We start from the raw sequence: 11,618 nt of genomic DNA, 5'->3' as shown, positions 1-11,618 counted from the left end.
GACTTATACGCCGCAGGGACTTACACGCTGGAGCGGTATGCAGACTTAGCACTTGACCCGAGGGCATTCGCCTCGGCTTTTCCCCACCTCGGAGGGAGAACCGGCCAAAGCCGGGGGCTTCCGAGAGCCGGGCTGAGACCAGAGAGATTGGAGGGGGAGGTGCCTCAGGAGGAAGGGGGAGGGGTTGGAGGAAGGAGCTCCTTGGGGGGCGGAGTCGGGAAAACCCCGGGATAAGAGGCTGCGCATGCTGCTGGAGGCAAGAGCGTAGCCGAACTCATGGAAGAAAAGCAGATCCTGTGTGTGGGGCTTGTGGTGCTAGACATCATCAATGTAGTGGAGAAGTACCCCGAGGAGGATGCCGACAGCAGGTAGGGGATTCGGATCGGCCACGCCTTACGCCTCGACCTCCCTCCCCAACTCTCAACCAGAGGGAAGATTTCCGTGTGCGTGTCAGACACGCATCTGACACAGGATCTGTAAGGGTGACGAGAGATCCGGGAGTTTCCGATGGAAACCGAGCATCTTTTTTGCTCAGGCTGGTCATTTTTCCCGAATTCATGAACTTCCCCGGAGTTGCAATAGGGAAATTCCCATAGTCACTCAGGCTTGGGCCGGTTCCAGTGGGATGAGGGGCATCAGGGTGTCATTGAAAGTGACCTTGATGAGGTTTAGATTTGGGGCACCCAAATGAAATTAGGGTTGTTAGTGGCGGGGCAAGAGTAGGGAGTTCTGAGGATTCCCTCTCTGGCGGCGCAAGCAGTTCTCTGTAAAGGAATTTACAGCCCCGAAAACCTAGATTGATAAAAGAGGTTTGTTATGGGGATTGGAAGTAAGATTAAAGTCTAGTTAAGGAAATGGGTGAAGATAGAAGAGGGCACTGGAAACAATATTCCAGTGGGCAGAAGCTCCTTGAGGTGCCAAGCATAGGGCTGGCATGTTTGGAACCTCTGCAAAGAGAGGGTTTTAGTTTGGCTCTTTTATAATAGGGGCCTTGGCTACTAGCTGAAGGGGACTCATGGGTAGAGTCCCAGGTTGACTTCTCAATGAGTTTCAACTAGGGTTAATTTGATTTGAATTCAGTGGGGTTTTGGATCCCACCCAGATAATAAAGATGAAATTGTGTTTGAGGTGGAGTCCATCACTGAGGTAAAGTCGAAAGAGGTTTTCTCCTTTAAGGATTTTCAGTTTTGGGGTTCCCTCTTCAACCTGAACTGGAGTCCCTAGATAGTTTGAATTGCTACATCCTGCCTAAGCTTGAGGACACTGTCCTCAGTTTTCTTATCTGTAAAATGAGGGTTGTAGACTAAATGACCTGGAAGCTCTTTTCCAGTTCTAAATATACCTCATGAAGTGTATTTGAGGTTACACATTCACTGTTATCTTTGAGAGTGAAGCACGGAGAAACTGGCACAGTAGGAAGATTGTGTCCAATCAGCCACTTAAGGCCTAAGATGCTTCCTGGTTGAGTGACCATTTGATCACATTAGAGAAGGTAGATCCATCCCTGAGGAATTTACCAAGTAGGCGGTTGGCAGAAATAGTCTCCTGAAAGTCACTGTCCGAGACCACCTTGGGCCAATGTTATAGTCACTATCAGCATAGAATCCCAGAAGGGCTCTCCAGAGAAGCATGGTACAGTAGAAAGTATGTTGGATTTTAGCGTCAAACCCAGGTTTGAATTCTAGTTTACTCCCTTTGTGCCCTTGGAGAAGTCATTTAACTATTCTGGACCTTTGTTTGCTCATCTGTAAATTGAGAAGATTGAACTAGAAACTAAAATTTTTTTCAGTTCTAAACTGATGATTCTATGATTAACCTATTCTCATTTGCCTAGATGTATTTATCCCTGTGGAGAGAGATCTCAGAATAAGATTCCAGAAGATTCCTTAATATTCCTTGCTTAACAAGCCTCATATTTTAAACTGCTTGCATTTTTGTTTTTCTTCCCGGGTTATTTATACCTTCTGAATTCAATTCTCCCTGTGCAACAAGAAAACTGTTCGGTTCTGCACATATATGTTGTATCTAGGATATACTGCAACCCATTCAACATGTAAAGGACTGCTTGCCATCTGGGGGAAGGGGTGGAGGGAGGGAGGGGAAAAATCGGAACAGAAGTGAGTGCAAGGGATAATGCTGTAAAAAATTACCCTGGCATGCGTTCTATCAATAAAAAGTTATTTAAAAAAAAAAAACAAGCCTCATATTTTCAGAGGATAATGAATTCTAAACTTGGGGGTCAGAACTCTTGGGCTCCAGGGCCACTAGCCAACTATAACTTCTCAGTTTTTTTATCTGTAAAATAGATATCATTGTTATACCTAATTCTTAGAGTTGTTATATTAATGAGAAAATATAAAAAGTTTTGAAAATAAAAGGCAGTCTTTAATGAGTATAGGCAATGTTCTAATTAATCGAAATCCCTTCAAGTTCAATTTGAATTAACATTCTCCTATTCAGTCTTCTGTGAAAACAGAAAGTAACTTCCATCTGATAACATTTTGTGAAATTCCTGCTTAATCTACCTTAACAGGTAGGTCACCTTTCAACTTTTTCATCTACAAACTAAAAAAAAAAATTGCTGTTCTTTGGCTTGAGTTTCTAATTTTAAATAGTTTGAACCTTGGTTTATATTATAAATTTATATTCTTCCAAGGAAAAAATTATTGCAAATTCAACACTGCAAATTACCTTTTTTGAAATCATTTTGACTCTTTCAATCCACTGGGGTTGATGCAGTTACCAGACAAATGTTACAATCCAGTTCAGCTTTTATTCATGGAAAGATGTGGCTCATCATATGTAGAGAAAATAAGGGAAAGTGAAAGCCAGACAGACACTAGGGACTTAGCCAGATTGGATGTCTGATGGTCACACTTGATGTCAGGAGGAGACCTGCAGCTAATTCACACATTAGAGCAAACTGATCCTGAAATCCATGGAAGACTCTGTTGAGCCCAGCTTTGTTAAGAGCTACTGTGAAAGCAGAGACCTAAGCCCTCTTCAGTGGTTAGCTTCACCTCTTTTTTCTAATAAAACATTCATTCATTCAACATGCATTTATTAAATACCTACTAGGTTGCAAGGCTATGCGGAGTGCTGGAGCTAGAGACACAAAAATGGAACTCTCTGCCCTGAGTAAGGATGGAATGTGGGAGATTAATGTGCTGGATTTTAAAAATAGTGGCCCTTGTTTTCCTTTTAGGTGCCTGACCCAAAGATGGCAGCGTGGTGGCAATGCCTCCAACTCCTGTACCATCCTTTCCCTTTTAGGAGCTCCTTGTGCTTTCATGGGCTCCTTGGCGCCTGGGCATGTTGCTGAGTGAGTATAGAGAAAATCTGACCTATTAGGAAAGTTAGCCTCTATAATAAGGATGGAGGAAGATATATTACTGAAGGTCTCCATATAGGAGGGGAAAAATAATGGTCCTCAAAGATTGACTATAAATTTTGCTCTCTCAAGGATCTCATTTGCCATTTCTGGCAAATGTCTCTTCTTTAAATGAAATTGAATTAAACAATGTCTAAGATCCATCTGTAGCTTTAAGAGGGGTAGGAAGATGGAAGAAAAAGGTATCTCTGCGGACAGTTGTATAAGATTTTTAGTTCCTGGAATATTTAATTCGAGTCTTCTGCTTATTAAGGCTTTATTTCCAGAGATATCTAGCTTTTTGCCCTTGCTTGTTTCCTTAGCTATTCCCTATTGCTGGGTGTTTTTTTTTTCTCCTGTTCTGTTTCTCTGCTTCTTTTCAGATCAATCAACATGGTTTCTACTGTTAAAAAAAAATCTTTAATAGAACATAAGCTCCCTGAAGGAAAGGACTTAAGATTTTTGTCTCTGTATCACTAGTACCTAATACTACATTTGATATACAATAGTTTCTTAAATTGTTGCAGTGAATGAATATATAACTCTTGAACTAATATGCTAATCTTAGGTTAGGTACTTCTTGGATTAGAATGCACTCTCCCTTTCCTTTCTTTATGCTCCTTGGGTGTAAACATCTGTGAAGAGGCTGAGGGGGGAAAAACAAGAGCATTTCCTCTTTGCTAAACATGTTTAGAATACCCTGCTGCTAAGTATGCTGAACCATTGAAAGGGACCTGTCCAAGGTAATCCACAAAGTACATAGTAAAGTTGTAACTTCTACATCTCCCCACTATCAGTTGACCATTATTGTAGCATGTGGTCTGTCCTGCCCCTTTGTCAGACATTACAAGTACCCAAGAGCCCTTTGACCTGAGGCTCAGTACATTTAGTGAGTGTTTATCAGAAAGGTGAGGCCCAAACTTTGCCCAATGTGGGCAGTAGGGCAATCTGCCAGGTTACCGAGCTGTGGTGCACCAGCCCTTTGTACCCCCTGTGTGAGTGAAATGTTCATCTCAGAAGGGATCCCTGTGCTTTGGATATAATTCAACTTGAATAAGATGGCTTGAGAAATCTTAAATAATTAGTGACTAATAGAGAAGTGAATACAGGGTATCAGGTTTTCTCTTGCCATATTTCAAAGCTAATTTCTTACCAAACCTTTAGATTTGGGGCCAAGCTCATACTGGCTGTTGGAACTTCTGGGGAGTCCTAAAAAATCATGAACAGAAAAGATCCAAAGCTCCTTGGGAGCTAGAGAAGGGCTTACAACTCTGTTTTAGGCCCTCAGACTAGGAGGCCTAGTCTGGACCTCTTGGGACCACTTTGAAGCAAATGATACTGATTTCAGTAATACAGCTAGTCTAGTAGCTGGCTGCTTAAAGTGTGTATGTAGTGGTGGTGGATATCACCACGTGCTGTAGGGGAGAAGGAAGAAACAGCAGTCCTTTAAAGAGCTGATGCCTCCTGAAAGGAAATGAATAGGATTTTACAATTGCAGGGCTTGAAATGAACTTTATGGGACAGAGCCATAAGCAGGATTTTTGAATGAGTAAGACCCTAGAAATACTTATGTAACACAAAATATCAACCACTGTGGGTGGGGGATCTTCCAGCTGAGCTTGTGTATCCTAAAATGGAATGGCAATGTCCTGCCAGAATATCATCAGGGTGTTCATGTGGATTCAAGCTGGGGAACAAAGTATCACTTTGATCATTAATCATTAATTCTGTTGAGATTTTGGCAAAGAGCAGGACTGTACTCAGAAGGATAAGAGGCAGCTAGGTGGCTTAGTGGATAGAGTGCTGGGCCTGGAATCAGGAAGACCTGAGTTCAAATATGGTCTCATCCACTACCTGGATGATTCTGTGCAAACCTCTTAGCTTCTATTTGCCTCAAGTTCCTCTTCTGTAAAATGAAGATAAACATAGCATTTATGCAGGTTGTGAAGATCAAATATAATATTTGTAAAGTGTTTAGCCTAGTGTTTGGCACATAGTACTATGTAAATGTCAGCTATTATTTTCAAATGTCTCTGGGTCTTGGCTTCTTTTTTTGTAACATGAGGAAGTTTGGACGAGATAATCTCCCTTTCAGCTTTAGTTTTCTTTGGTTTTAGAATTCTCTAGACCATAGGAACTAAAGGAAGAGTTCAGATTTTGTTTTATCTAAGTGTGTTCCTCTGAAGAATGCTATCCTAACTACCCTCCCCATGCCCTGTCCACTTTTCCTCTTCATACATTAATTAGCTGCTTCCACATTGGCTCTTTCCTGCCTCGTAGGTGACCTGAGTGATTCCAGGGTGAGGGGTTAGGTTTCCTTCCCCATGCCTTTGCCTGCTCTGCTTGCTCTCCTATCTATCTGCTCTCCAGGGCCCCAGGTGTTCTTGTCAGCTCCCCTCCTGCCCCAGGCCCCTTATCAAACAGCTTTCCAGTGTGGTACTCCCCCCACACCTGGCAGCTTTGTCTTGGATGACCTTCGCCGATATTCTGTGGATCTACGCTACACAGTCCCCCAGCGTGTGGGCTCCGTTCCCATCTCCACTGTCATCATCAGTGCAGCCACTGGCAGCCGTACCATCCTGCACGCTAACAGGTGTGTACATCTGTTCCCATCAACAAAGATGTGCCCAGGATCAGGCTAGGACTCTTTAGCCAGACAGTGCCCCAGGTGTTCCAGGACATGCTTCCAGTCCCCAAGGGAGGGCCATGCCATTCATAGGCTCTAACCTATGTCTCCCCCTGCATCCCATGACCTTATGCTCCACCCCAAGCTTCCTGGTGACTGACTTTAAGTATCGGGGCGTGGATGTGTCGCAAGTGGTATGGCAGAACAAGGGCGAGACACCTTGCTCCTGCTGCATCGTCAACAACTCCAATGGTTCGCGTACCATTGTCCTCTATGACACGTAAGGCTAGTCCTTGGCACAACTCACCAATCACAGGCCAACGTGGACATCTCTGCTGTCCACTTCCCTGGCTTTCTCCTTGCTTAAAATTGCCAGAAAGTGATTTTGAATCATTTCTAATTAGGGCAAAGTTGGGGGGATTGGAGGGGAGCTGAGGGGGATGTTGGTAAACCTGGTGGTTTGGCCTTTTCTTAGTACATGGATGGGTGGGCACTTAATTTGTATTCTGATTCCTCCATAATTAGCTAATCGGCTCCTGCATTTGGGTAAAGAAAGATTATCTTAAAGATTTGGGGTTTGGGGAGAGCAGGATGTTATATAATGGAGAACAATGTACCCATCCACTTTTGGGGAGATCAGCCCATTTCCCTCATTCTTAGTAGCCAGGGCCAATCTCAGAACTATGTTACCTGCATCCTGACACCCCGCTGAGACTGGGATATCCACAGAGAGCTCTCTTAGAAGAGACTATGCTCTATCATTGTGCTTGGAACAAAGGGTTCCCAGGCAGAGGCATCCTCCCTTCCTAGGGCCTAGTACTAGCTTCCAGTATTTGCCTCAAGATGCCTGGGATTAGAGAATGAGAGCTGTGCTACAGAGTGGACAATAACTGCCTTACCAATAAAGTCCCTTTTCTCTCAAACTCCACCTTCTAGGAGAGTGGATTGACTATAGGTGGGATTATACTAGTAGCTAATGTCTAGAGCCCAAGATCCTCCAGCTATTCGCACTTCACTCCCTAACCTGAAAATAAACTTAAACCTCTTTTAACTCCTGCCTAGGTAACCCATAAACAAATGGCTATTTCAGGGATTCTTCAGTCCCTAACAGGTCCCTCTGAGAGCTAGACATGATTTGTGGGGACTGCCTAAAATGCCTGGTTTACAATTGAACACTGCATTCTGAATTTAATGCCTTATTAGGGTAAATGTCAGAACACATGTAAGGATTACCCCATCTTGGCAGGAAAGTTCAAAATAGCAGATTCTTTCCAATACCTCATTCTCGAGTGTCTGATCTTTCAGCAAAGTGCTGTTATTTTTTTTTTTTTTGCCATATTGCTAGCACTAAAGAATTAGGATAGTAGGTTCAAGCTTCTTAGTTTTCTCTGATTATTCTACATCTCATCTCTCTCTTCCCTCCATTCCTCACTTACTATTCAGAAACTTGCCAGATGTGTCAGCCAAGGACTTTGAAAAAGTCGACTTAAACCGGTACAAGTGGATCCACATTGAGGTAAGCCCTACTTAAAGTCTCTAGGGACTCAGGCTAACATTTTCCTTTTTTCATTCTTTCCCAAGAACACAGATGCAGGGACTGTGGCCATTAATTGTCTATGTGTCATTGCCATGGTGAGGGCTAACTAGTCTTGAAGCTTGGAGCCCTAAAACCAAGACTGAATTTCCTAGGAAATAGACCCCTAAAAATGTCATGTGTTGAATCTCAAATTAGTGAAACTTGAATTTGGACAGTCAGGTAAGATTTGCCAGGGGGAGATTTTTGATTCTAGACTAGAACCTATATTTTATGTTGGTAGAAGCAGAGAGCTCAGAGTGGGTCTTAGTTATGCCCATGAAGCCTAACTTCCTAGGTTGAGGCCTTTTGGAGCTCATCCTGACATACTTGGCAGCCTTTTGAGAACTGGTAACAGTCATCTTTTGATCAGATTGAAGTTCTAGGCCTATTACCCAGTACCTTTAGCTCTCCCCCTCCTCCCCCCAAGGACTCCCATTAGACAATTTGTGACTGTGTTGGGACAAGCTAGTGGTCGGTGTTCCTGAGAGCTGAGGTTGGAGCCACAAGCTATGTTCCCCTGATCTTCAGGGAAGGTGGACTGATCCCCTCTCCCTGCTTCTTACCCCTGCCCAGGGCAGGAATGCATCTGAACAAGTCAAGATGCTGCAGCGGATAGAGCAGCACAACAAGAGGCTTCCCCGAGAACAGCAGATCAGGACATCTGTGGAGGTGGAGAAACCCAGAGAAGAGTTATATCAACTCTTTGCCTATGGGGATGTGGTAAGTGCTTTAGGAGCCCACAGTTGCTAGTTTCTACCATGGCCTGGGAGAACACCGACCCCTATTGCTGGCTGCTGAATTCTACCCCTGACTTGGGCCCTGCAGATGGATCCTGAGAGCTAGAAATAATGGACAGGGTGCTGGATTTGGAGACGGAAAGACCTGGATTGCTTAGATCCCACCCTGTAAGTTGAGTAACCTAGGGCAAATCACTTAAATCCCTCAAGCCTCAGTTCCTTATCTACAGAAGAAGGTTGGACTAAAGAGCATCTAAGGTTCTCTACAACTCTCAACCTATAATCCTGCAATGTGTGGGAAAGGGAGAATTAAAGGAAGAACAGAATTGCTAGTGTCAAATAAATCCCAGACCCTGATCCCGAAGTTGACTTTTTGTTAAAAACTTCATGTTAGCATATTATGCTGCATATATGACGGCCCCTGGGGAGTACCCAGTATCTCTGCCCACCAAGTGCAAACGAGGATTCCCATGTCCCAAAGTTCCGATCTTGGTGACTTTGTTCTTTGGAGATCAAAGCGACTTGCAGAATTGGAGGGTAGGGTGGAGAGAGAAATGGCAGCTAGCATCACAGGCCAGATTGGTAGTATTGGGAACAATTTCTAGCCATCAATTTCTGCCCCAGATCCAGGCGCTGTTTAAATTGTCAATTAATCTGGGGGCCCTAATGTGTTCTGCAAACATCCTAACAGATCTAAAATGAACTGAATTCATCTTTTTCTCCTCTAATAAATCGGAGATCCAGAATGTCTCAAAATTCTCGTCCAGAAGTCCTAGGACCGACTTTTAATTAGGAATCAGCCTGAGTACTGCTATCAGAGGAGCTACTTCCATTTGCCAGTAAAATAAAAGCTTTTCTTAAAAAGCGGGAATCATTTCACTTTTTTTTAATCTTTGTATCTCCAATGCTTGGCACTTAGTAAACTGAGTAAATATGTGTTGAATTAAATTATTTTGAAGCATGTACCTGGAGAAAGGCCACGGTGTCCTTTGGCTACTGCCCATGACTAGATAGGTCAAGAAGTCCACCTAATAATAAGACTTAATGGTTGCAAAATGGTTTTCTTGGTTCAGGAATTGCTTTCTTAAGTGTATCATCTGATAGTCACTACAATCCTATGAAAATAGCATTGCTATCTCCATTTTACAGATAAGGAAACTGAGGCTTAAAGAAGTTTCAGAGTTAGAACTTGAGCCCAGAACTTTTGATTCCCAGTCCAATGACCTTTCTACTTTAACCTGTTAACCTCTCATTACACAGGATTGTATAAGATTGTACACACATGGGCAAAGGGTGAGCCGGGGACAGTCCAGAAGTGCTACAGTTGAATAGACAGGGACAGGGTTAGTGGTTGGTGTTGGGTTAATCAGTTCTCCTCTGTCTCCTTTTTAACTAGGTTTTTGTCAGCAAGGACGTGGCCAAGCACATGGGGTTTCAGTCAGCAGCTGAAACCCTAAAGGGATTGTACAGCCGTGTGGGGAAAGGGTGAGCTGGGAACAGCCTGGAGCAGGGTGGGCCCTCCTTGGTGATTCCTTTGCAATAATCCAGGGTCACGAGGCACAGGGGGATTGGGGTGTGTGTGCTTGGAAATACCCTGCCTTGTCTGTACCTTGGGGCTTTCTATATTTGAGTTCTCTTGAGTTTCTCCTCTGCTGAATGGCATATTCTACAGGGCTGTGCTAGTATGTGCATGGGCAGAGAAGGGAGCAGATGCCTTGGGCCCCGATGGACGGCTCCTGCACTCTGATGCCTTCCCACCACCCCGAGTGGTGGACACCCTGGGGGCCGGAGACACCTTCAATGCCTCTGTCATCTTCAGCCTTTCCCAGGGTGAGTGCTGGCAGGGATTTGGGAGGGTGGAGGGAAGGGCTATACTGGTGAAGCCGAGGATTTTTCTGGTGGATGCTCACAGAGCCACTGAGCTACTTGTCCTTCCTCCAGGGAAAAGCATGCAAGAAGCATTGACTTTTGGTTGCCAAATAGCAGGCAAGAAGTGTGGGATACAAGGCTATGATGGAATCGTGTGAAGGCATCAGACATCAGAGGGCACAGCCTCAGCCGGCTCTAGGGGACTAAGGGAGCCAGGGCATTGCTGCATGTCTCTGCTTGCTTTGGTGTCACGGCCATCCATCTAACAGAGCAGATACAGCCAAGGCTGGAGCTCTTTAGCCCCACCACATCTCGGTTCTCAGCTATCTCCCTCTTTAAACCAAATAAACATTCTATCAATCCAGTATCTTACTTTCAGTGTACTGCAGGAATTAAACTTGGCTAATACTGGAGGTTCTAGAGACATTGCAAGTATTGTATATGATATACTCAGATTCATCCTGGCAAGACTACCTTCCCCTGCCCCAGGCCAGAGCCCACCTACAGGAGAAACCCCTTGGCATATGATCTATGTTATGGGCTCATGAAAGATGCTAGGGCACATTCTTTTTTGCCTGACATCTGAAACTCTAGTAGGGGAAAAAAAACAATTTGCATTTATCTAGCACTTTCCTTCACTAAGAGAAATATGTCCTTGTGACCTAGAAGGGGCCAGAGAGCCCCAAAGGCAGAATTGGGGGAGCACAAGCTCCTATTCTCACCAACATGAACAAATTTCAAGGAGGGAGAGGCTCAGTCACTGTGCTGTCCAATGTCTGGCCTGGATGCCTTTGGAGGCTCATCAGCAGAGAGGTCACTGTTCCTCTTGAAAGCTGTCCTCCAAGTAGGAGGGGCTGCCACAAAATCTCAAGTTCCCCAAGTGTGGGGAACATTTTAAGTCTGCAGAGTACTTGAACTTCACAACAACTTTGGGAGGTGGGTGCTACTATTATCTTTCTTACCAGTAAGAAAACTGAGACTGACAGGTTAAGTCACCTGCCACACACCTTTGAGGTGATATATTGAACTTGGGTTTTCCTTGCTCCAGAACTTTATCCACTGTTTGGCTCAGGTGACATGCCTGCATGATGAAAAATAGCTTGACCTTGGCCCCTTCTTCCCTTCAAGATCCAGATGCTTGCCCCCCCCCCAAAAATGCATAAACATCTGTCAGGTTGCCTCAGAGCCCCTTGGAACTCAGATGATGATTTCCTGAATGGAGCTTAGCAGAGACCAGTTGCCTTTTACTTCTCCATGGGGAAAAAGCTTCTTTGTGAGAGAGGCCTCATCAACTCCTAACACCTTTAGATAAGTCCAGGTCATCCCTGACCTCAAGGACTCTGAGGAGCCTGGGCTGGTTCGGTCAGCTTATCTCAGACTGGCCTTGATGCAGTTGTTTCTACAATTAAGTTGTATAGACGGCTCCCCATACAGGCTTGA

The 11,618-nt window shown here is 44.4% G+C and overlaps 1 protein-coding gene across 3 annotated transcripts; it reads left to right on the top strand.

Annotated features, from left to right (window-relative positions):
* The first annotated feature begins 235 nt into the window (after positions 1 to 235).
* Positions 236 to 10,545, top strand: KHK (ketohexokinase). Of its 3 annotated transcripts, none has more exons than XM_051976303.1 (8): positions 236 to 368; positions 3,206 to 3,322; positions 5,829 to 5,963; positions 7,440 to 7,512; positions 8,146 to 8,292; positions 9,706 to 9,794; positions 9,982 to 10,139; positions 10,251 to 10,545. In XM_051976303.1, the coding sequence occupies exons 1-8, from the start codon at positions 277 to 279 to the stop codon at positions 10,334 to 10,336; spliced, it is 897 nt and encodes a 298-aa protein (XP_051832263.1). In that variant the 5' UTR covers positions 236 to 276; the 3' UTR covers positions 10,337 to 10,545. The 3 variants fall into 3 exon arrangements, with proteins under 3 accessions (XP_051832263.1, XP_051832262.1, XP_051832264.1); XM_051976302.1 differs by lacking the exon at positions 5,829 to 5,963 and adding an exon at positions 6,142 to 6,276 and having other exon boundaries at positions 238 to 368; XM_051976304.1 differs by lacking the exons at positions 236 to 368; positions 3,206 to 3,322 and having other exon boundaries at positions 3,353 to 5,963.
* The last annotated feature ends 1,073 nt before the right edge of the window (positions 10,546 to 11,618 follow it).

This window comes from Antechinus flavipes, chromosome 2, assembly GCF_016432865.1.
Source record: "Antechinus flavipes isolate AdamAnt ecotype Samford, QLD, Australia chromosome 2, AdamAnt_v2, whole genome shotgun sequence".
Taxonomy (NCBI): Eukaryota; Metazoa; Chordata; class Mammalia; order Dasyuromorphia; family Dasyuridae; genus Antechinus; species Antechinus flavipes.
The sequence above is the reverse complement of the archived record's forward strand: the minus strand, read 5'-3'. Positions and strand labels throughout refer to the sequence as shown.